Source organism: Delphinus delphis, chromosome 10, assembly GCF_949987515.2.
Source record: "Delphinus delphis chromosome 10, mDelDel1.2, whole genome shotgun sequence".
NCBI lineage: Eukaryota > Metazoa > Chordata > Mammalia > Artiodactyla > Delphinidae > Delphinus > Delphinus delphis.
Window position 1 is genome coordinate 14,314,073 of NC_082692.2, and position 26,148 is coordinate 14,340,220.

The following is a 26,148-nucleotide window of genomic DNA, read 5'->3' on the forward strand; positions in this document are numbered from 1 at the left end:
AAATAGAAAGAAAACCTAGTGATAAATGAAATTTTATCAATTGACTTCACGAACGGCAATTGCTAGTCAATAAAAATTAATGTTGACAGCTTATTTTGAATCTTTTGGAATGCTTATTATTCATCAGCTTTATAAATTTAAATTTTGATGAATTTAGGTTTTTTTCCAAGAGGGAAACACTTATATATATACACACACACACATATATATATACATTTATATAGTTGAAGTATAATTGATATATAACACTATGTTAGTTCTAGGTGCACAACATAGTGATTCAATATTTCTGTACATTACAAAATGATCACCAAGATGAGTCTAGTTCTGTCACCATACAAAGTTATTACAATGTTACTGACTATATTACCCATACTGTACATTTTATCCCAGTGACTCATTTATTTTGTAACTGGGAGTTTGTACCTCTTAATCTCGCTCACATATTTCACCCCCACTCTTCTGGCAACCACCTTTGTTTTTTGTATCTATGAGTCTGTTTCTGTTTTGTTATGTTTGTTTATTTGTTTTTTAGATTTGCATATAAGTGAAATTGTACAGTATTTGCCTTTCTCTGTCTCACTTATTTAACTTAACATAATACCCACTAGGTCCATCCATGTTGTCACAAATGGCAAAATTTCCTTCTTTGTTATGGTAATATTCTGAGTAATATTCCATTGTATATATATTTACCATATCTTCTTTATCCATTCATCTATTGATGGGCACTTAGGTTGCTTCCATATTTTGGCTATCGTAAATTATGCTGCAGTGAACATAGAGGTGCATATACCTTTTCTAATTACAGTTTTTATTTTCTTTGGAAAAATACCAGAAGTGGAATTGCTTGACCATATGGTTGTTTTATTATTAATTTTTTAAAAAAATTATTTATTTATCTACTTTTGGCTGCGTTGGGTCTTTGTTGCTGTGTGCAGGCTTTCTCTAGTTGTGGCGAGCGGGGGCTACTCTTCGTTGCTGCACGTGGGCTTCTCCTTGCAGTGGCTTCTCTTGTTGCAGAGCATGGGCTCTAGGTGTGTGGGCTTCAGTAGTTGTGGTTGTGTTTCACGGGGTCTAGAGCGCAGGCTCAGTAGTTGTGGCACATGGGCTTAGTTGCTCCGTGGCATGTTGAATCTTCCCAGACCAGGGCTCGAACCTGTGTCCCCTGAATTGGCAGGCGGATTCTTAACCACTGCACCACCAGGGAAGTCCCTATTACTAATTTTTTGAGAAAACTTCATACTGTTTTCCACAGTGGCTGCACCAGTTTACATTCCCACCAACAGTGCACTAGGGTTCCCTTTTCTCCAGATTCTTGCCACATCTCTTGTTTTTTCTTGTCTTTTTGATAATAGCCATTCTGACAGGCTTCAGGTGATATCTCATTGTGGTTTTGAGCTTCTTTTCTTATGTTTGTTGGCCATCTGTATGTCTTCTTTGGAAAAATATCTGTTCAGTCCCTCTGCCCATTTTTTAAATTGGGTGGTTTGTTTTTTTGATGTTGAGTGGTATGAGTTCTTTGTATATTTTAGATATTAACTCCTTGTCAGATATATCATTTGCAAACATCTTCTCCCATATCAGATATATCGTTTGCAAATACCTTTTACCAAATATCTTGTCTCATTCAGTAAGTGGCCTTTTTGTTTTATTGATAGTTTCCTTTGCTGTTCATTTTTATATTTTCAATTAAATATTTATTCATGTTTGAAACCTATTGCTATATAATTTTAGTGACAATATTATATCTTATTTAGGTAGTGTTTTCTATACCATAGGCATAAGTCCTAATAGCAACAATATTAACTTTATTGTTCTAAGAACATGCACATATAGTTCCATGTGGCAGTCTCAAACCAAATTATTTATCTCCAAGGGCAGTACTGACAGCACTGTTTGCTACATTATAAATCCCCTCTTGGATGGTCTAAGGGGGAAACTCCTCCCTGGTTTCAGTACAAAGGAAAAATGGACTTTTCCTAAGTAACTGATTTGCTTTGCTCTCATGAATCCTGTGAATATTTTGGGGTAATGATTACAAGGAAGCAAAAACCCATAGTCGTGGCCCTATTCTGGCTCACTTGTGGCTTCATCTTACTTTTCTACCTTTATTTTTCTCCGGCCTCATTTTTTCTTTCTTATTTTTTCTTTTCTTTTATGTTACTTTACCTTACTGTAGAGTATGCATTTTTGTAAGCTTCTGTGAATCCTTTTATTCACTGGAGAGGGTTATAAATAAGTAAAAACTAAACACATGGATTCATTCCATTTTTCCATCTATAGCTCCTCCTGCTTTTCTTTTCTTTTTTTTGTGGTATGCGGGCCTCTCACTGTTGTGGCCTCTTCCGTTGCGGAGCACAGGCTCCAGACGCGCAGGCCCAGCGGCCATGGCTCATGGGTCCAGCCACTCCGCGGCATGTGGGATCCTCCCGGATCGGGGCACAAACCCGTGTCCCCTGCATCGGCGGGGACTCTCAACCACTGCGCCACCAGGGAAGCCCTGCTTTTCTTAATTGTCTTTGTTAAAGGCATCTTTCAACAACCTATCTCTGAGGCTTAAAACTTGGAGTTATTTTAAATCCTCTGTATCCCTCATTCCTTATATATAGTTAGTCTTCAGAAGTTGTTCAGTTGTGCTTCTACAATATTGCTTACATGCTGGGGAAAAACAAAGGGAACTGTGGTCTTCTGTCTGGGAAATTTGGGATAGCATTTGAAGAGACGTGATGATCTGCATCCTTTAGATCACTGATCTTTTGGTGAAATTAGCTGCTTTTCCTCCATCTGTTCTATCCTTTTCCTTCTTACTACGATTATCTTACCTGAATTAAGATACCAGGTAAGATATCTTCATTACCAGTCATCTAGATGAATAAAATTATCTTGTGGTTGATTTTCTTGCCTTTAGATGAGTGGTTCTGAAACTTGAGCATGTATCAGAATCCCCTGAAAGACTTGTTAAAGCGCAGATTCCTGGGTCCCGTTTTCAGAGTTTCTGATTTCTGAGTCTGGGGTGGGGTCCAGGAGTATGCATTCCTGACATGGCCCCAGGTGATGCTGCTGCTGCCCAGGGGACCACACTTTGAGAACCATTGCTCTAGACTGCCCTCCTCATCCATTCCACATGCTCCTCCCAGGTTATAGCTCTTTAAGGGTTGCTTCTTTTCTTAAAAATCTTCATTGGTTCTTTATTGTTTATGTAATTTATTTTCACATTTCAAATGTCCTACCTAGTATTCAAGACCCTGAAAAAAATCTGAATGCAACTTTTCTCTTCATTTTCTGATATTTCTCTTTGGTCATGCTGTAATACTTTTCTCTTCCTTCCCTCGTCTCTATTTATTAATGATCAGCACATTCTCTAGGGCTCTGCTCAAATGACATCCACTTCATGAAGCTTTGCCTCATATTCCCAGTTGTAATTGGGAGCTGGCCCTCTTTTATTCCCTTACAGCATTTACAGTATTATGTCTTTAAGTATTAGCAGAGTTATCGTGCCTCATCTACTGAATTTAACAAGCTCCCAAACAAGGAATGAGGACTGTCAGTCTCTATCACGTGCTTTTCACATGGAAGGTCGTCTTTAAAACTCATCTGATTATACTTACATAGTAATTTTGGGGGTTGAGGGCGTAGAGGATGAATGTTATTATGAAACGCTTGTAGGATTTCCCTGAGATCACATTTCTTTGTGGCAAAAATCATAACATTTCCCACTTTCATTAATACAAATGAAATATTTCACAAAACATATAATAGGCAGTTAAGAAAGACCCCAAATTAACTTATCCTGCTACAGGATTTCACTTGAACAGTGATTTTTGTCTCATCTTGATTATTGCCAAAGTTTATTATCATGGCCACTTTATGGACCAAATTATATAGATGAAAATCTATAGTAGAAGTACTCCCTACATTTGCCAATTTGTAAGTAATAAAATGTCTGTGTTGGTGTAGACAAATGAATATATTAAAATAGCATGAACATGAAACACTTTTTCTCATGTATTTACAGGTATTGTCTGTATGAAGTAATTTTCCCATCAGAATTCTAGATTAAATTTTATTGAACTTCAGGACTCCTCCAGAATCCATTGTGTGGTAGTGTATTTTAGGAATCCTTAAAAGGGAGCATAACATAATAAGCACTTTTTCCAAATTCTTTTTATGTTTTAATTATTTTATTTTAATTTGTAGAGCAGTTCACATTGATACTCCCCTTGCATCACTATTTGGGAACCAGTCACAAAACTCCTGTTTAAATATTTGGAAAAGGGGCAACTGCCATTCCAATGACCTGAATTAAATGTGAAACTGATATCACTAAACATTAGATATCTCATACTTTCACCCAGTAATGAAAGGAACACTCATGGTGACAAAACCGAGTTCACATTTAGTGGATTTCTTTTGTGATTTCTGATTCCTCCAAGTTACTGAATAAGAGTTTTGTTGCGGATGGAGCAGGGAGGTTGATGGACAGAAGATCCAGCGGATTACTTCACTTGGCTGCAACTAGCTCTTGCTGTCTGTGCAGGATTCAGGTCAACCTCATTGTCTGAGCAGGACCTAGACCCTTGACAGAGCTCCAGCAGGAAGTTTCCTTTTACAGGTCTTTCTGGAATATACTGTGTTCACATGTGTGATAGCAATTTAAATCCCATTACTAAGATTACGGGTAATTATAAGAGGCCATATAAAGGAGCTGGAAAACCAAAGATTTCTCTGCCATGCAGGTTTGCTTGTGAGGCTAAGAGTATGTTGTGCCTGACGTTACATTCCTTTGGAGAATGGGGATGGTGGGGAGGTGGCCGTGTGAATTGGCGTTAGAAGACTAACATGTTCCCAGCTAGCCTTTTCCTACTGGTATTCTGGATGATTATCAATTCTACACCTCATCTCATTCTATCTCTTTTCTGACTATCAATGAGAAGACAGATGCTTTTGCATACTTGGCGAAACTTTGATTAAAAGGGCAGCAGCAGAGTCGAATCTCTTTGATGTCTTTGCCTTTGGTCGGTCTCCTTGGCAATATATTCTGTATCTCAGTAAAGTCTTTCCCCTTTCCAATCCATCAAGACCCTTTTATTTCTTTATTATTATTTTTTTACATCTTTATTGGAGTATAATTGCTTTACAATGGTGTGTTAGTTTCTGTTCTATAACAAAGTGAATCAGTTATACATATACATATGTTCCCATATCTCTTCCCTCTTGCGTCTCCCTCCCTCTCACCCTCCCTATCCCACCCCTCTAGGTGGTCACAAAGCACCGAGCTGATCTCCCTGTGCTATGCGGCTGCTTCCCACTAGCTATCTGTTTTACGTTTGGTAGTGTATATATGTCCATGCCACTCTCTCGCTTTGTCACAGCTTACCCTTCCCCCTCTCCATATCCTCAAGTCCATTCTCTAGTAGATCTGTGTCTTTATTCCTGTCTTACCCCTAGGTTCTTCATGACATTTTTTTTTCTTGAATTCCATATATATGTGTTAGCATACGGTATTTGTCTTTCTCTTTCTGACTTACTTCACTCTGTATGACAGACTCTAGGTCCATCCACCTCATTACAAATAGCTCAATTTCGTTTCTTTTTATGGCTGAGTAATATTCCATTGTATATATGTGCCACATCTTCTTTATCCATTCATCTGATGATGGACACTTAGGTTATTTCCGTCTCTGGGCTATTGTAAATAGAGCTGCAATGAACATTTTGGTACATGACTCATGTGAATTATGGTTTTCTCAGGGTATATGCCCAGTAGTGGGATTGCTGGGTCATATGGTAGTTCTATTTGTAGTTTTTTAAGGAACCTCCATACTGTTCTCCATAATGGCTGTACCAATTCACATTCCCACCAGCAGTGCAAGAGTGTTCCCTTTTCTCCACACCCTCTCCAGCATTTATTGTTTGTAGATTTTCTGATGATGGCCATTCTGACTGGTGTGAGATGATATCTCATTGTAGTTTTGATTTGCATTTCTCTAATGATTAATGATGTTGAGCATTCTTTTATGTGTTTGTTGGCAGTCTGTATATCTTCTTTGGAGAAATGTCTATTTAGGACTTCAGCCCATTTTTGGATTGGGTTGTTTGTTTTTTTGTTATTGAGCTGCCTGAGCTGCTTATAAATTTTGGAGATTAATCCTTTGTCAGTTGCTTCATTTGCAAATATTTTCTCCCATTCTGAGGGTTGTCTTTTGGTCTTATTTATGGTTTCCTTTGCTGTGCAAAAGCTTTTAAGTTTCATTAGGTCCCATTTGTTTATTTTTGTTTTTATTTCCATTTCTCGAGGAGGTAGGTCAAAAAGGATCTTGCTATGATTTATGTCATACAGTGTTCTGCCTATGTTTTCCTCTAAGAGTTTGATAGTTTCTGGCCTTACATTTAGGTCTTTAATCCATTTTGAGTTTATTTTTCTGTATGGTGTTAGGGAGTGTTCTAATCTCATACTTTTACATGTAGCTGTCCAGTTTTCCTAGCACCACTTATTGAAGAGGCTGTCCTTTCTCCACTGTACATTCCTGCCTCCTTTATCAAAGATAAGGTGACCATATGTGTGTGGGTTTATCTCTGGGCTTTCTATCGTGTTCCATTGATCTAGCTTTCTGTTTTTGTGCCAGTACCATACTGTCTTGATTACTGTAGCTTTGTAGTACAGTCTGAAGTCAGGGAGCCTGATTCCTCCAGCTCCGTTTTTCGTTCTCAAGATTGCTTTGGTTATTCGGGGTCTTTTGTGTTTCCATACAAATTGTGAAATTTTTTGTTCTACTTCTGTGAAAAATGCCAGTGGTAGTTTGATAGGGATTGCATTGAATCTGTAGATTGCTTTGGGTAGTAGAGTCATTTTTACAATGTTGATTCTTCCAATCCAAAAACATGGTATATCTCTCCATCTATTGGTATCATCTTTAATTTCTTTCATCACTGTCTTATAATTTTCTGCCTACAGGTCTTTTGTCTCCTTAGGTAGGTTTATTCCTAGATATTTTATTCTTTTTGTTGCAATGGTAAATGGGAGTGTTTTCATGATTTCACTTTCAGATTTTTCATCATTAGTGTATAGGAATGCCAGAGATTTCTGTGCATTAATTTTGTATCCTGCTACTTTACCAAATTCATCGATTAGCTCTAGTAGTTTTCTGGTAGCATCTTTAGGATTCTCTATGTATAGTATCATGTCATCTGCAAACAGTGACAGCTTTACTTCTTTTCCGATTTGGATTCCTTTTATTTCCTTTTCTTCTCTGATTGCTGTGGCTAAAACTTCCAAAACTATGTTGAATAAGAGTGGTGAGAGTGGGCAACCTTGTCTTGTTCCTGATCTTAGTGGAAATGGTTTCAGTTTTTCACCATTGAGGATGATGTTGGCTGTGGGTTTGTCATATATGGCCTTTATTATGTTGAGGAAAGTTCTCTCTATGCCTACTTTCTGCAGGGTTTTTATCGTAAATGGGTGTTGAATTAGGTCAAAAGCTTTCTCTGCATCTATTGAGATAATCATATGGTTTCTCTCCTTCAATTTGTTAATATGGTGTATCACGTTGATTGATTTGCGTATATTGAAGACTCCTTGCATTCCTGGAATAAACCCCACTTGATCAGGGTGTATAATCCTTTTAATGTGCTGTTGGATTCTGTTTGCTAGTGTTTTGTTGAGGATTTTTGCATCTGTGTTCATCAGTGATATTGGCCTGTAGTTTTCTTTCTTTGTGACATCCTTGTCTGGTTTTGGTATCAGGGTGATGGTGGCCTCGTAGAATGAGTTTGGTAGTGTTCCTCCCTCTGCTATATTTTGGAAGGGTTTGAGAAGGATAGGTGTTAGCTCTTCTCTAAATGTTTGATAGAATTAGCCTGTGAAGCTATCTGGTCCTGGGCTTTTGTTAGTTGGAAGATTTTTAATCACAGTTTCAGTTTCAGTGCTTGTGATTGGTCTGTTCATATTTTCTTTCTTCCTGGTTCAGTCTCAGAAGGTTGTGCATTTCTAAGAATTTCTCCATTTCTTCCAGGTTGTCCATTTTATTGGCATAGAGTTGCTTGTAGTAATCTCTCATGATCTTTTGTATGTCTGCAGTGTCAGTTGTTACTTCTCCTTTTTCATTTCTAATTCTATACATTTGAGTCTTCTCCCTTTTTTTCTTGATGAGTCTGGCTAATGGTTTATCAATTTTGTTTATCTTCTCAAAGAACCAGCTTTTAGTTTTATTTATCTTTGCTATCATTTCCTTCATTTCTTTTTCATTTATTTCTGATCTGATATTTATGATTTCTTTCCTTCTCCTAACTTTGGGGTTTTTTTGTTCTTCTTTCTCTAATCGCTTTAGGTGCAAGGTTAGGTTGTTTATTCGAGATGTTTCCTGTTTCTTAAGGTAGGATTGTATTCCTATAAATTTCCCTCTTAGAACTGCTTTTGCTGCATCCCATAGGTTTTGGGTCGTCATGTCTCCACTGTCATTTGTTTCTAGGTATTTTTTTATTTCCTTTTTGATTTCTTCAGTGATCACTTCATTATTAAGTAGTGTATTGTTTAGCCTCCATGTGTTTGTATTTTTTACAGATCTTTTCCTGTAATTGGTATCTAGTCTCATAGCATGGTGGTCAGAAAAGATACTTGATACAATTTCAATTTTCTTAAATTTACCAAGGCTTGATTTGTGACCCAAGATATGATCTATCCTGGAGAATGTTCCATGAGCACTTGACAAAAATGTGTATTCTGTTTTTTTCAGATGGAATGTCCTATAAATATCAATTAAGTCCATCTTGTTTAATGTATCATTTAAAGCTTGTGTTTCCTTATTTATTTTCATTTTGGATGATCTATCCATTGGTGAAAGTGGAGTGTTAAAGTCCCCTACTATGAATGTGTTACTGTCGATTTCCCCTTTTACGGCTGTTAGTATTTGCCTTATGTATTGAGGTGCTCCTATGTTGGGTGCATAAATATTTACAATTGTTATATCTTCTTCTTGGATCGATCCCTTGATCATTATGTAGTGTCCTTCTTTGTCTCTTCTAATAGTCTTTATTTTAAAGTCTATTTTGTCTGATATGAGAATTGCTACTCCAGCTTTCTTTTGGTTTCCATTTGCATGGAATATCTTTCTCCATCCCCTCACTTTCAGTCTGTATGTGTCTCTAGGTCTGAAGTGGGTCTCTTGTAGACAGCATTAATATGGGTCTTGTTTTTGTATCCATTCAGCCAATCTGTGTCTTTTGGTGGGAGCATTTAGTCCGTTTACCTTTAAGGTAATTATCGATATGTATGTTCCTATTCCCATTTTCTTAATTGTTTTGGGTTCGTTATTGTAGTTCTTTTTCTTCTCTTGTGTTTCTTGCCTAGAGAAGTTCCTTTAGCATTTGTTGTAAAACTGGTTTGGTGGTGCTGAACTCCCTCAGCTTTTGCTTGTCTGTAAAGGTTTTAATTTCTCCATCAAATCTGAATGAGATCCTTGCTGGGTAGAGTAATCTTGGTTGCAGGTTTTTCTCCTTCATCACTTTAAATATGTCCTGCCAGTCCCCTCTGGCTTGCAGAGTTTCTGCTGAAAGGTCAGCTGTTAACCTTATGGGGATTCCCTTGTGTGTTATCTGTTGTTTTTCCCTTGCTGCTTTTGTTTTCTTTGTATTTAATTTTTGACAGTTTGATTAGTATGTGTCTTGGCGTGTTTCTCCTTGGATTTATCCTGTATGGGACTCTCTGTGCTTCCTGGACTTGATTAACTATTTCCTTTCCCATATTAGGGAAGTTTTCAACTATAATCTCTTCAAATAGTTTCTCAGTTCCTTTCTTTTTCTCTTCTTCTTCTGGAACCCCTATAATTCTAATGTTGGAGTGCTTAATGTTGTCCCAGAGGTCTCTGAGACTGTCCGCAATTCTTTTCATTCTTTTTTCTTTATTCTGCTCTGCAGTAGTTATTTCCACTAGTTTATCTTCCAGGTCACTTATCCGTTCTTCTGCCTCAGTTATTCTGCTATTGATTCCTTCTAGAGTATTTTTAATTTCATTTATTGCGTTGTTCATCGTTGCTTGTTTCATGTTTAGTTCTTCTAGGTCCTTGTTAAATGTTTCTTGCATTTTGTCTCTTCTAGTTCCAAGATTTTGGATTATCTTTACTATGATTATTCTGAATTCTTTTTCAGGTAGACTGCCTATTTCCTCTTCATTTGTTAGGTCTGGTGGGGTTTTATATTGCTCCTTCATCTGCTGTGTGTTTTTTTGTCTTCTCGTTTTGCTTATCTTACTATGTTTGGGGTCTCCTTTTTGCAGGCTGGAAGTTTGTAGTTCCCGTTGTTTTTGGTGTCTGTCCCCAGTGGCTAAAGTTGGTTCAGTGGGTTGTGTAGGTTTCCTGGTGGAGAGGACTAGTGCCTGTGTTCTGGTGGATGAAGCTGGATCTTGTCTTTCTGGTGGGCAGGTCCACGTTTGGTGGTGTATTTTGGAGTGTCTGTGGACTTATTATGATTTTAGGCAGCTCTCTGCTAATGGGTGGGGTTGTGTTTCTGTCTTGCTAGTTGTTTGGCATAGGGTGTCCAGCACTGTAGCTTGCTGGTCATTGAGTGAAGCTGGGTGCTGGTGTTGAGATGGATATCTCTGGGAGATATTCGCCGTTTGATATTATGTGGAGCTGGGAGGTCTCTTGTGGAGGTGTCCTGAAGTTGGCTCTCCCACCTCAGAGGCACAGTACTGACTCCTGGCTGCAGCACCAAGAGCCTTTCATCCACACGGCTCAGAATAAAAGGGAGAAAAAGAAGAAAGGAAGAAAGGGAGAAAGGAAGGAAGGAAGAAAGAAAGAAAGAAAGAAAGAAAGAAAGAAAGAAAGAAAGAAAAGAAAGGGGGGAGGGAGGGAGGAGGGAGGGAGGGAGGAAGGAAGGAAGGAAAGAAAGAAGATAAAATAAAATAAGATAAAATAAAATAGTTATTAAAATAAAAAATAATTATTAAGAAAAAAATTTTTTAAGAAAAAAACCCAAAAAACAAAAAAAAAATGGACAGATAGAACCCTAGGACAAATGGTGGAAGCAAAGCTATACAGACAAAATCTCACACAGAAGCATACATATACACATTCACAAAAAGAGGAAAAGGGGAAAAAATCATAAGTGTTGCTTTCAAAGTCCACCTCCTTAATTTGGGATGATTCGTTGTCTATTCAGGTATTCCACAGATGCAGGGTACATCAAGTTTATTGTGGAGCTTTAATCCGCTGCTTCTGAGGCTGCTGGGAGAGATTTCCCTTTCTCTTCTTTGTTCTCACACCTCCCAGGGCTCAGCTTTGGATTCGGCCCTGCCTCTGCGTGTAGGTCGCCGGATGGCGTCTGTTCTTCGCTCAGACAGGATGCGGTTAAAGGAGCCGCTGATTCGGGGGCTCTGGCTCACTCAGGCCGGGAGGAGGGAGGGGCACGGAGTGCGGGGCGGGCCTGCGGCGCCAGAGGCCGGCGTGACGTTGCACCAGCGTGAGGCGCGCCGTGCGTTCTCCCGGAGGAGTTGACCCTGGATCCCGGGACCCTGGCAATGGCGGGCTGCACAGGCTCCCCGGAAGGGGGGTGTGGCTAGTGACCTGTGCTCGCACACAGCCTTCTTGGTGGCGGCACCAGCAGCCTTAGCGTCTCATGCCCGTCTCTGGGGTCCGCGCTGATAGCCGCGACTTGCGCCGTCTCTGGAGCTCCTTTAAGCAGCACTCTTAATCCCCTCTTCTTGTGCACCAGGAAACAAAGAGGGAAGAAAAAGTCTCTTGCCTCTTCGGCAGGTCCAGACTTTTCCCAGGACTCCCTCCCGGCTAGCCGTGGTGCATTAGCCGCCTGCAGGCTGTGTTCACGCCGCCAACCCCAGTCCTCTCCCTGCGCTCCGACTGAAGCCCGAGCCTCAGCTTCCAGTCCCGCCCGCCCCGGCGGGTGAGCAGACAAGCCTCTCGGACTGGTGAATGTCGGTCGGCCCTGATCCTCTGTGCTGGAATCTCTCTGCTTTGTCCTCCGCACCCCTGTTGCTGCGGTCTTCTCCGCGGCTCCGAAGCTTCCCCCCTCCGCCACCCGCAGTCTCCGCCCGCGAAGGGGCTTCCTAGTGTGTGGAGACCTTTCCTCCTTCACAGTTCCCTCCCACGGGTGCAGGTACCATCCCTATCCTTTTGTCTGTGTTTATTCTTTTTTCTTTTGCCCTACCCAGGTACGTGGAGAGTTTCTTGCCTTTTGGGATGTCTGAGGTCTTCTGCCAGCGTTCAGTAGGTGGTCTTTAGGAGTTGTTCCACGTGTAGATGTATTTCTGGTGTATCTGTGGGGAGGAAGGTGATCTCCGCGTCTTACTCTTCCGCCATCTTCCCCTCGTCCCCAGGACTCTTTTAGATGTTGACTTGCTTTCAGTCTGGATCTGGGAAATTTATTTTTTACCACTGTCTTTAAATAAATGCAGTGTAGTAAAATAGTTTTGAAGTATTTGTTGTCTGAATATCGCGGGAATGATATAATATCTCTTTCTAAGAATGTTGACTCATACTTTTGCTAATTTATTAGCTATATCCCCTTATTATTAGCCTTGTAATTTGCTTAACTCAGAGGTTTCTTTCTGAATCTTACAATCCATGTTCAGATGATTACTATGATGCATCTGTTTCCGTTAATCACTGGGCTAATGGGCATTTACTAAATTCTTCTAGTTATTTTTTCTGACTTAGATATGAGGTCCTCTTTCATTTATGTTCTATTTTTATCTATTGCTGGGGCATACTGTCTTACTGGCAGATTTTTGAAGCCACAGGGATTAAATGTCTAGAGTGGACACTTTGTTCCAGTTTGATGGAAGAAGACCAGACATTCCTGAGCTCTGCTTGTAAATCAATGTCCCAGCCTCAGTCTGGGTTTTAAAATTGCCCAAGTGGGAATGATAAGAGTCCATCAGATGCTCATTTTCATATCAGATTTTTGTAAGGTTCAAATGACCTATTTAACGTCAATATATCTTGGGATCTCATGAAATTTTCTCTCAATGTTCTAGGCTTCACTTGGCCAGCCTTTATTCTTTGGTTCCTTCTTTGAGGTGCCTAACTTCGCAACCTAACCACTAACTCCAAAGCAGACCTGCCTCTTGCTCTGTTTCCTAGCAATGATAAAATCATCACTCTTACTGCTGTGGTAAAGGAGGGTCGAGGAAGCCATGGAGAAAAACTCCTACCTGGGGACACCAGAGGCTCCTTTTTTTCTTCAAAGTTATGGTGTAACGTTGCTGTGTTAGAGTAAGAAATGGATGAACTCAACCTCTGTCTCTAGCTTCCCTGAGAACCAAAAAAGCAAGACACAAGTGCTCCAAAGAAGCTACGTGCCATTGTACCCTCGGGTGTTGGCTTTTGATCCTGATCACTTTTGCATTTTTCCACTGAAAGCCTACATCTTGCTTTGTTTTCTTCCAGATTATCACCTGGTTCTCCTGAAAGAGAAGGTGATACAACCCAGAGCCTTTGCTGAGAAAGATGTGTTCCTCAGAGGGAAAAACACAGGACAGCTGTTGTGGAGAAGCTTTTGGGCAGTTAATGGAACAGGTGAGGTCCTTTAAGGCTTAAATCAGCTGAGGGGTGAGATGCTCTCTAGAAACTTGGGTCGTAACCACCCATCTTAAATATTTCTCTCTGCTGATGTCATGGGCAATGGAAGCCCTCCTGTCGTGGCTGAAAACCATCCTGAAGAAAATCAGCATCATGGGGTGGGTGTGGGGAGAATGGGAGGAATGTCCCTGGCCAGGAGGCCGGAGGTGCCCCAGGAAGCTGTTTCCTCTGAATAGTTAAATGGCTGCCTCTCAACTTGCACAATGTCACATTGAATTTGAAACAGGGAACTTTTTATATTTTTCCCCTGATTGTGCTGGCACCTGGCAGATGCCTATTTACCACAGGCATCAATACACATAGTAATCAAAGGAAATCAGAGGCACAGATTAGCAACAGCTGCAAGTCATTAGTGACAGACATGGGAAAGCACAATTCCGCACCCAACTTTGAAATAACCAATATGAGTATTTCAGAGCATGAGGGTTACCGCAGGGCACTCGCTAACATGAGAGCAGCCAAACAATAGTTGGGCTTGTCTCTCAAGAGAGCCCTTCTTCTCAACGGCAGCGCCGCACTCTCCATATTAGAAACCAATCAATCACGCGATATTGGTCCTTTGAGTGTCAGCTCTCTCAGAGTGTGTGTGTCCATCTTCAGATCAAAGGTTGTCTCAACCGAGAAATAACCTCTGGCTGGTGGGAAAACTTACCTTCTATCATAATTTTAGTGGTGGGAGTTCGCATGTATTCCTGAGGAATTAATTATATCATTACCTAGTTGGAAACGGCCATATAGAGAGGAAAATAAGATATTCCCCTTTCCCATTTAATTTCATTTTTTCCATATTTCTATTTGAAAACCAGCTCTGATTGATAGCCGTTCACTTGGTAGTTACACATTTTCACTGGCAGCACTAACCTTAGCCTACTCCGGAAAATACTATTCAATTTTTAGCTTTTCCCTAATCAATTCATTCAGTGCCTCGGTGGAATACAAGTTGGTCATTTAAAAATTTCTAGCTGTTGCCTGATATGTCCCAAAACAAATTTAGCCAGCATGGGTTTCTATTTTAGACCATCTCTGGAAATGCAGATTTACTGTACAACTGGGTAATGGCCTAGAGATAAACAGACACAGTGAGCTGCTGTCTGATTAGCAGGACTGGGCAAAATTTAGCATCATATATATTGCAGTAATTGGACCATTGGACCATAGGATGTAGATTAAATTGGTCTCTTCACTACATGTGGTATCTTTTCCCTTTACTCAATATTAAGGTAGGATTATTATTTTTTCTGTTTTAGAAAATTCTCCTTCCCCTGCTCTTCTCCCCAAAAATATCTTCTGAAACTTTTCCTAAAAATTCTTATAATAATAAGTAACTCATTTTGGAGATTAGGATAAGAAAGGGAGAACAATTCTTTCATTTAGTTCAGAGCCAACCATTAAGCATCAACTCTTTAACAGCAAGCAATGTGCTATTATTTTAGAAGAAAGCTTCCAGGGAACATGGATTCCATAAGGCCCATGGCACATCATAAGCATTCAGATGAATGTTACAGTCTTATGTGTTGTTTTTTAAACTTCTGGAGGAGAGAAATTATTTTATACTTGATTGAATACCATAATCTGTAGCCCTAAGGAGGAGTGAATTCTTGGGGTCATTTTATAAGGAAGAAAAACATGGTATTAATTCATAATTTTATTTACTCATTAATCCAGCACATATTTATTGAGCATCTCCTATATCGCAGGAAATTTTAGGCATTGCAGATACAGCAGGAAAATTAAAAAATGACCTGGTTATAACGTACTTGATTGGTGATAAGGATATAGGCAGCTTACGTTTGAGGTGGCAGCTTGACTACAATTCTTTATTGTATACAGCTTCTTTTTCCTTCCTCCTTCCCTCCTTTCTTCCCTTCTCTTTCCTTCCATCTCCCTTCCCTCCTTTCCCTCCTGCTCAGTTCCCTTTCCTTCACTCTCCTATATCCATGCTATATGATTTAGACATTAGAGAGACTAAGCATGGTTTGTTACACAGAATTATTTAATAAAGTACACATTTTGAGAATTAATCTGTATTATTTAGGCTAAAACTACTATAACAAATGAAACCCCAAATTTCAGTAGCTTAACACAATAGATGTTAATTCCTTGCTCATGTAACAATCTAATGAGAGTGTTCCAGTTGGTGGGAGGCTTTCCTCCACGCAGTGACTCAAGAACTTAGGTACCTTCCATCTTGTGACGCTGCCAGGCCTTGGAATCCTTTGCATCCAGCTGGTATAAAGGGAAACAGAAGGTTAAGAAGGCACAGCCATTTCTTTTTTAAATTTTTATTTATTTTTATTTTTGGCTGCCTTGGGTCTTTGTTGCTGTGCGCGGGCTATTCTTTGTTGTGGTTCCTGGGCTTCTCATTGTGATGGCTTCTCTTGTTGCAGAGCACGGGCTCTAGGCGCGTGGGCTTCAGTAGTTGTGGCACTTGGACTCAGTAGTTGTAGCTTGCGAACTCTAGAGCGCAGGCTCAGTGGTTGTGGCGCACGGGCTTAGTTGCTCCGCGGCATGTGGGATCTTCCCGGACCAGGGCTCAAACCCATGTCCCCTGCACTGGTAGGCGGATTCCTAACCACTGCGCCATCAGTGAAGTCCAGGCACAGCCATTTCTTAGCCAACTTGGCCTGAAAGAGGCAAATGTCACTTCTGCTCATATACCATGGGGAGAGCTGACTGGATGGCCCCACCCAGATGAAAAGGGGATTGTGAGATTCTTAGTCTTGGCCTGCACAGATACTTTGAAGTGACAAGTCTATACCAAGGAAGTGGGAGGACAGGTATGAATAAACACAGTTGTATGTCAGGCACCATGCTAATTTCTGAAGATGAAAAATGGGTAAGTCTAGGGTGGTGAGGGCCACACAGATACACAACTAACCAAACATGATATCCAAGTACTAAATAAAGTCATATGTGAGCACAGATGCAGGGACAAATACCTCACTCTGGAATGGATTCAGAAAGCAGAAGCTTAAAGCGCTTCATCTAGCAGAGAAGAGGAGGAGCTGAGAAGAAGCTCAGTATGTCCAGATAGTGATGAGCTGCTCGATGTGTCAGGTGTTCAAGAATGTGGGGGTAACTAGGCCAGATCAGAGAGGGCCTTGTGGGCTGTGCCTTTTGCACAAATAACTAGAATGTGAATGTGAATGTATGCTGTGCATTTGAGGCTTCAGACAGGTCTTTTGATCCCACTCCTTTCTGAAGCCCTTCTTGGATATGTCATTACATATGTGAAAGGAAGCTGATGTTTAAAACTTGAGGAGTCATATGTGACTTTTTAAGATGAAAGGTGTTTGGATTCTGAGAAAGGAAGTTATATCCTTGGCAGCCTTGTTCCTTACTGGGTAGGAATGTGTCACCTTACAAAAGAGGCATGTTAAAATGCATGAATTCCCCCATCTGATTTCAAGGTTGACACTTCATCACACATTTAAGGTCCCTTCCCTTTCTCTTAATACTAGTAGTAGTGAATGTGCTTTATTATAATGCCGGAGAGAGCTTGGAGTTCCAGGTATCAAAAGAGGCTGAGGTTGCCTCAGCTGTTCTAGGTGGAGAGCACCTTGTTCCGTGCTGATTAAACTTGGCCTAGGGGACATGCCGAAGAGTAGGGTCACTATGGGATCAACATGGGAGGCCAGCTGCAAGATACACACATTGCTTTTCCCAAAAGTTTTTATAAACAGAATCAAGCTTTTGATATCCCTGTATTCCTTATCATACAACACTTATCATATAAGCTTATCTTTATCATATAGCACTGTTAATTTCATAATGAATATTTGCTTTCCTTTTTCGGTAGATAGTCTCAAGCTTCTTAGCAACTATGATCACCCCCTTTCTATGTCCACTTACATTTGAAGAGAGACTGGCATAGTGAAATGTATTTATATGTTTTATTTAGTAATCTAATGACTACTTAATGATATCTATTAAAAGTTGAGACTCTTGACTGGGCCTTGGAGTACAGAGAAGAGGGAGACAGAAATATGGGTGAACTGAGGTTTCTGCCTACATATGATAGACAAGATGCAGCTGTATATAGATAACTCTAATACAACACAAATGTGAAAAGTTCCATAAGGAAGGAGTGGACAGTAGGGAGAAAGAATTTGTTACTAGAGGAAATCAGGGAAGGCTGAATAGAACTTGAAGCTCAGAGAAGTTACCAGACATTGGTCCAGGATTACATAGCCAGCTGCTGTCTGAGATAGAAGAGGCTCAGCTCTCTCGAGGCAGGGCTCCTGGCTTTCTGCACGATGCCAAGTCTGAAGGAAGATCTGAGGACGAAGGCAGAGGACACGAGCTCTCAGTTTTGCATGTAGGACAGCACATTTCTCCCAGTGGAGACTCAGCCAGTTGTGAACACATTTAGGGTTCCTTCAGAAAAAAGATGGTCCCATAGCCCAACTACCAACACAACCTGAAGCTCTGACTTCTGTTTTTATTTTTTATCCTGCAAGAGTAAGTCCAATTATCCTCATTGCTTTGGGTGTCAGAAAAAAAAAAAAAAAAAAGAGTTCCATGGGTTAGCAGGACTGCTTATAAGATATAAAGATAAATGATGACTACCAGAAAAAAAGTTTTTGAGAGGATGAAGAGACAGAATTTACTATAGATTGAAATGGGTAAGTGTTGTCCAATTGCCATTTTATTCTTTTACAGTAAAATACATAATAGAGAATGCTAGATTTCCTTTTTAGAACTCGGTAAAAATTATAGCAGATGAACATTAGGCAAAATCAAAGGGGAATTTTGCTCACATATGGAAGTTTATAAGGAATCTGGTTGAGTCTGGTTCCAGTATTTGCTGAAGTTTGTGGTTGTGTCAACAAAGATGGGTAAAGTAAGCATATTTTAGACCCTAAAGAGAGCAGCCTCATAGTCTGGAATAGAGAGTAGCTTTCAAATGGTTTAAAATGGGTTTGCTTTTCTTTCCTTCCAGCTGTGCCTAGTGCTGGGGAAGATAAACTGGCATGTTCTTTGTTACATAGCAACATACCCACCCAGGGGAGTGAGGCACATTAGATTTTCAAAATCTTAAGTCCTTTCAATCAGTTGATAGTGGAGTTGGGGAAAATAAACTGGGAGAAGCTGCGTAACCATTCAGTATGGCACTCCAACACCTGAAACATTCTAGCCACCGTCTTCAAAATAGAGCTGACCGTCTCATTGGTAAAACTGGCCAAATGACATGGAGCAGCAGTTCAAACACCCTTCCTGGCATTTGCTTCTGCATCTTTTGACCTGTCTTGACTGCTGCTATTTCTCTCATACTCCAGTGGCTATAATTTGAATCATGTGGAGAAGGACTTTAATATCCAGGTGAATCTCTTAGTTTTACTTTTGTACCTCCTTGGTTTTACTTACTCTCTATTCTGATCAGAATTGTCTTTATTTTATGTATTTGATTAGCCTTCTGAGCACCTATGGGCAAACGACCCTTTGGTAACCCAGTACTCCTTTGCTGTACCTCTATGTTCTCCTTGATGTAAATTCAGTTTTCTAAAGATTGGTGGGAATTTTGATCTTCTCTTTGTAAAACGCTCTGTAAATTTTGTGCTTAATAACTATTGTAATACAAAGTTTTTATAATCCCAAATCTAATACTGAATTTTTCTTGAAATGTTTTACGTTTGTTTTCTTTCTTCACTTCTATGGCTTAAATTAGGGGAATTTTGTGAAGACATTTAATTTTCCAAATCCACTTCTGGTCCTAAAAGAACAAAGCCTACATTTTGAAGACAAAGGATTTTTAAATAGACTTAATATTAGGAAAACATTAACAAAAATGTTAACATAACATATTGTTTAAAGCTTCTTCTAAGTGTTCGCCTAAATCTCCTCTGTGAGACAGGGACTCTGACTGGTGTATCTCAGTCCACAGTGTCTACACAGAGCCTGGTGTGTGACAGGTATTCAGAAATAATTTGTTATATGTTGCTAAAAAATATATTTTCTTGAGGTATCACTTCACACTGGTCAGAATGGCCATCATTAAGAAGTCTACAAATAACAAATGCTGGAGAGAGTGTGGAGAAAAGGGAACCCTCCTGCACTGTTGGTGGGAATGTAAATTGGTGCAGCCACTATGGAAAACAGTATGGAAGTTCCTCAAAAACCTAAAAACAGAGTTGCCCTATGATCCAGCAATCCCATTCCTAGGCATATATCTGGAGAAAACTATAATTTGAAAAGATACATGCACCTCAGTGTTCATAGCAGCACTATTTACAATAGTTAAGACATGGAAATAACCTAAATGTCATCAACTTCAATGAAGTTGAAATGAAGAAATGAAGATCAACTTCAATATGTTGATCTTCAAAATGAAGATCAACTTCAATAAAAATATAAATATATATTTTCTAATTTGTGCATCAAAGCTACTTTATGAGGCTGAGATATCCAGTTGATTCTTATTGCTCATGGTGCTTATGTTCTATAAAGTCATCAGAAACACTGAATTAGTGAATACTGAACCACTGCTCCTCAGGCAAATGCATGGTTAAGTCCCTGTGAGCCTCTGTCACAACATGGTCATTAACCGATCAGTACCTAGCCTTGCTTTACGTGTGTTTCTGCTTAAAGGCCACTTATTTAATATATATTGTGTATGCATTTACATTGAACTCATGGCCAACACCACTATAACTCATGCCTGAATGAAGCTTATCCAACACGTATTTAAGTCACATCACAGCCTTCTGTGCTTAAGAACACTAGACAGCACTTCATTACTACACTTGGGGACTATTTTTTTTTTTTACATCTTTAGTAGAGTATAATTGCTTTACAATGGTGTGTTAGTTTCTGCTTTATAACAAAGTGAATCAGTTATACATATACATATGTTCCCATATCTCTTCCCTCTTGCATCTCCCTCCCTCCCACCCTCCCTATCCCACCCCTCTAGGTGGTCACAAAGCACCGAGCTGATCTCCCTGTGCTATGCGGTGGCTTCCCACTAGCTATCTACCTTACATTTGGTAGTGTATATATGTCCATGCCTCTCTCTCACTTTGTCACAGCTTACCCTTCCCCATCCCCATATCCTCAAGTCCATTCTCTAGTAGGTCTGTGTCTTTATTCCTATCTTACCGCTAGGTTCTTCATGACATTTTTTTCCTTAAATTCCATATATATGTGTTAGTATACAGTATTTGTCTTTCTCTTTCTGACTTCATTCTGTATGACAGACTCTAGGTCTATCCACCTCATTACAAATAGCTCAATTTCGTTTCTTTTTATGGCTGAGTAATATTCCATTGTATATATGTGCCACATCTTCTTTATCCATTAATCCGATGATAGACACTTAGGTTGTTTCCATCTCTGGGCTATTGTAAATAGAGCTGCAATGAACATTTTGTTACATGACTCTTTTTGAATTATGGTTTTCTCAGGGTATATGCCCAGTAGTGGGATTGCTGGGTCATATGGTTGGGGACTATTTTAAAGAGTGAAATCACCAAAAAAAAAAAAAAAACACAAAAAAGTGTGCAAATATTGCACTAAACAGATCACGAAAGGGATATTTGTCTGCAGTATGAGAGTTGACACTGGAAGCCTTAGTGTTGCCTTGTCCCACCTCAGCTGGGAACACGCATGTTCGGTGACTCAAATTTTTTGCCACTCTGTGCATGTGCGTGAATGACTGAAAGCACCATGGGTTTTGATTTGGGGGTTACAAATAAATGTTAGCAAGTAGGTGAATTTGCAAATACGGAATCTTTGAGTAGTAAGGATTGGCAGTATTAGTATGTCCTTTTTGCGTATTTGGAAACTCCAGAAAGGAGCTCCAATTTCAGAAAGATTTGTCTGTGATCATCCAAGTGGAACTGAAACCTGTCTCTTCTGACTTCTGGGTCAGTGTCCATTCCAACATCCGCAGCTCAGGAAGTGGAGGGAGAACCTACAGTCAGGCTCATTAGCACACAGATAGTGCCCGTTTTTTGAACAATGTGTGGTGTCTGTGCTTAAAGTTATCAAGTTCTGTAATTTGAAATGACTCACTGAAAACTTTCTTGCAAATTATCTATCTTGTAACTCGTAGTGTTTCTCATTATATTAAAAACAAATAATCACTGAAATATTGTTCTACTATGCCTGTGAAAGGAACATTAATTAGGGCTTATTCTCACATATAGAGTACATCAGTGCAAGAGGGAGCATTATAACTCACTACTTTGTTCTTAGAGAACAGTCAGTGCTTGTTACATGCAAGGTACCACTATTAGGAGGAGGCTGGAGAGAGAAGATGAAGAGGAGGTGGGTCACTGCCTTCAAAAATATCTTGAGGGGGGCTTCCCTGGTGGCGCAGTGGCTGAGAGTCTGCCTGCCGATGCAGGGGACGCGGGTTCGTGCCCCGGTCCGGGAGGATCCCACATGCCGTGGAGCGGCTGGGCCCGTGAGCCATGGCCGCTGAGCCTGTGTGTCCGGAGCCTGTGCTCTGCAACGGGAGAGGCCACAGCAGTCAGAGGCCCGCGTACCGCAAAAAAAAAAAAAAAAAAAATCTTGAGGGTTATTCTGTGCTGGTTTTGTTCCTTCATCCTCTACAGATGCCAGATAATTCAGGGTGCTCAACTCTATGCAGAAAAACCAAAATTAGATTAAGACTTTAATTTTAAACCTATAGTACCAAGGTGACTTAAAACACAGCTTTATATCCTAATGTTGGGAATGAGAAGACAATAACTGTTGCTTATGTAATATTAATTTTACGACACTCCTCATTTTTCAAATTTTCAAAAAAATTTCCCATATGTATTCTGTAGGACATTAGCATTCTTATGAGATCGCAAAAGATACTCTAAGAAAAAGGTCTTTGAAGTCAAGAGAGTTTGGGTTAAATGTGGTTAACCAGCTTTCTTTAGTAAAATATTAAAGCCTACTTACTTTACTGGCGGCTTCTCAGAGCTGCTAATAAGCTTGTGTGCGTGCTCACTCTCTCAGAGCATCTAGTTGCAGAACACTCAGCAGCATCTCCTGTTCTGCAGATCATGGTTTGGAAAATGTTGTCATGTGATATTAGGTACAAATTCCAGGGAAGGTGAAAGAAGAGAAAGTAAAAATTTCCATTCTGCTAAGGGAGGTGGAAAAGTCAAGTGAGACTGATTACATTCCCCACCTTATACTACTGTAGAATCCTCCCATGTGAAATTAGGTCTCTGGCAGCAATTCTCTATGCATAGAGACAGTATCTACTACCTGCCCTCAGGTGAAGGGAACAGAGTTCCCTTGAGCCCATGCGGTGCACAGTGGACAAACCTAGTGAATCTCTTTCCTGGTTCTTGGGGCTCTGGGGAGTCTGCAGGAAGGATGTTCTTCACAGGCAAGCGTCAGGCCAAAGGTTTTAGAAGTGTGGAGCTTGTAGTGGGCTGGATGGTGGTCTTCCTCCCCAACAAGAGCTGTGTCTATACTGAACCTTTGAAGGTGGCCTTATTTGGAAATAGGATCTTTGCAGGTGTAATTAAATTAAGGATCTTGAGATGAGATCATCTTGGGTTATTTGGGTGGGCACTACATCCAACGATAAGCATCCTTATAAGAGAAAAGGCAGAGGGAGACTTGAGATGGAAAACCACGTGAAGATGGAGGCAGAGATTGGAATTATGTTGCTATAAACCAAGGAACTCCTGAAGCCTTCAGAAGCTGGAAGAGGCAAGAAGGCTCTTCCCCTAGAGGCTTTGGTGGGAGTGCGGTCCTGCTGACACCTTGATTTTGATCCTCTTGCCTGCAGAACTGTGAGAGAATAAATTCCTGTTGTTTGAAGCCACCAAGTTTGTGGTGATTTGTTGTGGCAGTCCTAGGAAAGAACTACAGGGCTCTAGGTAAGGAAAGATGGAAACTGACAGAGAGGTGGACAAGGCTAGAAAATGAAGACTGATAAATTCAGATGTCGAGGGTCATCTCATTCCAGAGGGTCTTCTGGAAAGTATAGATACAAAAATCTTTCCAAGCTTTCACATGGTAAATAAGGGTCACACTGGTATAAATAGCAAGCTCATGGCCAGGCACTGGGGGAGGACTGAAAGAAAGATGTGTGTGGATTGTTTGGAGAGCAAGGTCACCACAGGAAGTGGGGAAGGATGTTCTACTGCCTGGCAAAGAGAAAGGGGTACCTCTGGGAGAATAATAAAAGATAGCTTGGCAGAAAAAAAAATTTCCCTTGCCTTGGAGAAATCAGTGGTATTAGTGGTCTTGTGAATGGGTTTCAGAGTGAGGTCAGCCCATAGCTAGCAGGGTCCTTGATTACCGCTGGGATCCACATCTTTCAGGATGCAGGAGAGCATACAGTGCAGGACACTGTAGTGTGAGTTTCAGGAAAATGTGCCCTAAATAAAAGACTTTCCACATATTCAGCTGTTGCAAATGAAGCAGGAACAAATTATTAACAAAGCAAAAATTTGAAAAATTTGTTACTGTTTCTGCCTTCTAGGAGAATGGCATGATATGTTATTCCCAAGGGGATGATTCTGTTGCTTTGGAAAAGCCCTGATAGACTTTCTGACTGAGAAAAACAAGACTTCTGGAGCATATGGAGGAGTAATCTAGATCAACGGGGCTGTGAATGGAGAGGGAAGAGGGCTGTGTGAGGAGGACAAAGGAGGAGCAGGGACTCCCAGGAACGTGGAGGGAGGTGCTGCGTGGCCTATGAAGGAATATGGCTTCTGAACATTTCTTGTAGTACAGAATGGGCAGCACGCATCTACCGTTGTCTGGCGCTGAGAGGAAGTTGTTTCCTGCTCTGTGCTGCTCTCTATTACCCTCTCACCACCGGTAAAATTCTACTGTGTGCATTAGGGACGTTAGGGATGCTTTAGGAAATGTAGAAAAACCATGGTGTCCAGTGCGTGTGGTGGGCAAGTAGAGATGGAGCAGCAGGTGGTGGCAGGTTGTGGAGTGACTAATTCAGCAGAGGCAGAGGCACATCCTGAGGGAGGCTCTAGGCTTCCTGCCATGTATGGCTTGGGAGTTTTGTCTAGTTATTAAAAGGAGGATTTATCCCAGAAGAATGGCGGGGGGAATCATTCCGACTGGAAGTATCTGGGCACCTGAGTAAAATCAGGTATGCTCAGGAGTCAGTGGGTGGGTAGGGTTTGGGTGTACTTACCTGATTGAGGGGAATTTATCAGCTTATTGTACTGGTTGGTTTGAATCTGCTTGGTAAAAACTAATGAAAGTGGGAACTGACGCTAAATGTGTTCCTTCTGCCAGATTATGCTTCCTCTTGTTAGATATATAAAGGTTTTAAATATTCAGTGGTGGGTAGGAGTATCGTATCATTCAAGATTAAGATTCCATTTCACCCAAGGCTGTCAGATTTCTGTTAGTGTAAGTTAATAGGACATAAAATATTATTACTTTAGAGATTATAATGACCCGCTGAACAAGGGCTAATTTGGGGAAAAAAATCCCCTATTGGTATTGGGGACCCTTTACTTTCCTATGATGTCTTCTCACGTGATTAGATGTACTGAATATGTCTTGTTTCCAACTCCTTCTGAGACTTGAAAGAGGATGAGATCACTCACTCCCAACTGGTCATTTCTCTCTGTAGATGGGAGAATCAGTGCTAATTGATACTTTGTATATTTAATTACACTTAATTTCTTCTATCTGGCTGCCCTGAAACCAAGAAGAGGAAAACAGTGTTCTACACAAAAATCTTCTAACATAAACATTTCTTAACCTCATTTGCTGCAGAATTGGTTCAAATAAAGAATCCTTAAGATAAAAGCTGTTCAGAATGGTTTCTTATCTGTATTTGATCCTGTCTCTTGAGTCCCTCTTTCTGGAATATATCCTTGTGACTTCTGTGATGGGAATTTTCTCAGTCTTTTCTTCCCTAACATTTAACTCTTCTGTATTCACTAGTATTATAATCATTTTCCAGTCCTTTTGTTATTTTGTTTAAATTAATTCCTTAATTAGGTCCTTCTCTCTTCCTTTGAACCATCACCTATAGGGCTCTGGTCACAGTGCTCTTCCCAATGGCTTTGATGGCATCACCCCTCCTTCAAAAACCTAGTACTTTCCACTTCCTTCTGGATATAGTTTCAACTTGGTCCCAACTTACTGTTCCCTATTTTCTACTATTCCCCGTACCTGTCAAGCTGTTTTTTTTTTTTGCGGTACGTGGGCCCCCCACTGCTGCGGCCTCTCCTGTTGTGGAGCACAGGCTCCGGACACGCAGGCTCAGCGGCCATGGCTCATGGGCCCAGCTGCTCTGCGGCATGTGGGATCTTCCTGGACTGGGGCACGAACCTGTGTCCCCCGCATCGGCAGGCGGACTCTCAACCACTGCGCCACCAGGGAAGCCCTGTCAAGCTGTCTTATTTGCTCTCTCCCCGGTGTCCTGTGTTTTCCCCATCTGGAACATCCAACTCCTCCCTATCTCTGAATCCTGCCCATCATTCAAGAAGCAAAGCCCATCTCTCCTGCTCTGGAATGCCTTCTCTGACGGCTTCATTCAAATAAGATCTTTCCCTCCTTTAACATCCTATGAATTTATTGTCAGTTGCATTGATTTGGCAATCTAGGGAGTCAACCTAGA

General features: G+C 40.6%; 1 protein-coding gene across 8 annotated transcripts in view; it reads left to right on the top strand.

Annotated features, from left to right (window-relative positions):
* RNF144B (ring finger protein 144B) overlaps nucleotides 1–26,148 on the top strand; it is a 610,854-nt gene that overhangs the window by 136,852 nt on the left and 447,854 nt on the right. For 4 of the 8 annotated variants that reach the window (XR_009520985.1, XR_009520984.1, XR_009520983.2 and 1 more), the window contains one exon: nucleotides 13,401–13,529. Coding sequence is in view for 2 of the 8 variants with exons in the window: in XM_069541085.1 (XP_069397186.1) it covers nucleotides 13,401–13,421 (21 nt within the window). In the remaining 6 variants the exon portion in view is untranslated. Of the gene's footprint in view, nucleotides 1–13,400; nucleotides 13,927–26,148 lie in introns of those variants that run through there. The other 4 variants (XR_009520989.1, XM_060023570.1, XM_069541082.1 and 1 more) reach the window with 2 other exon arrangements.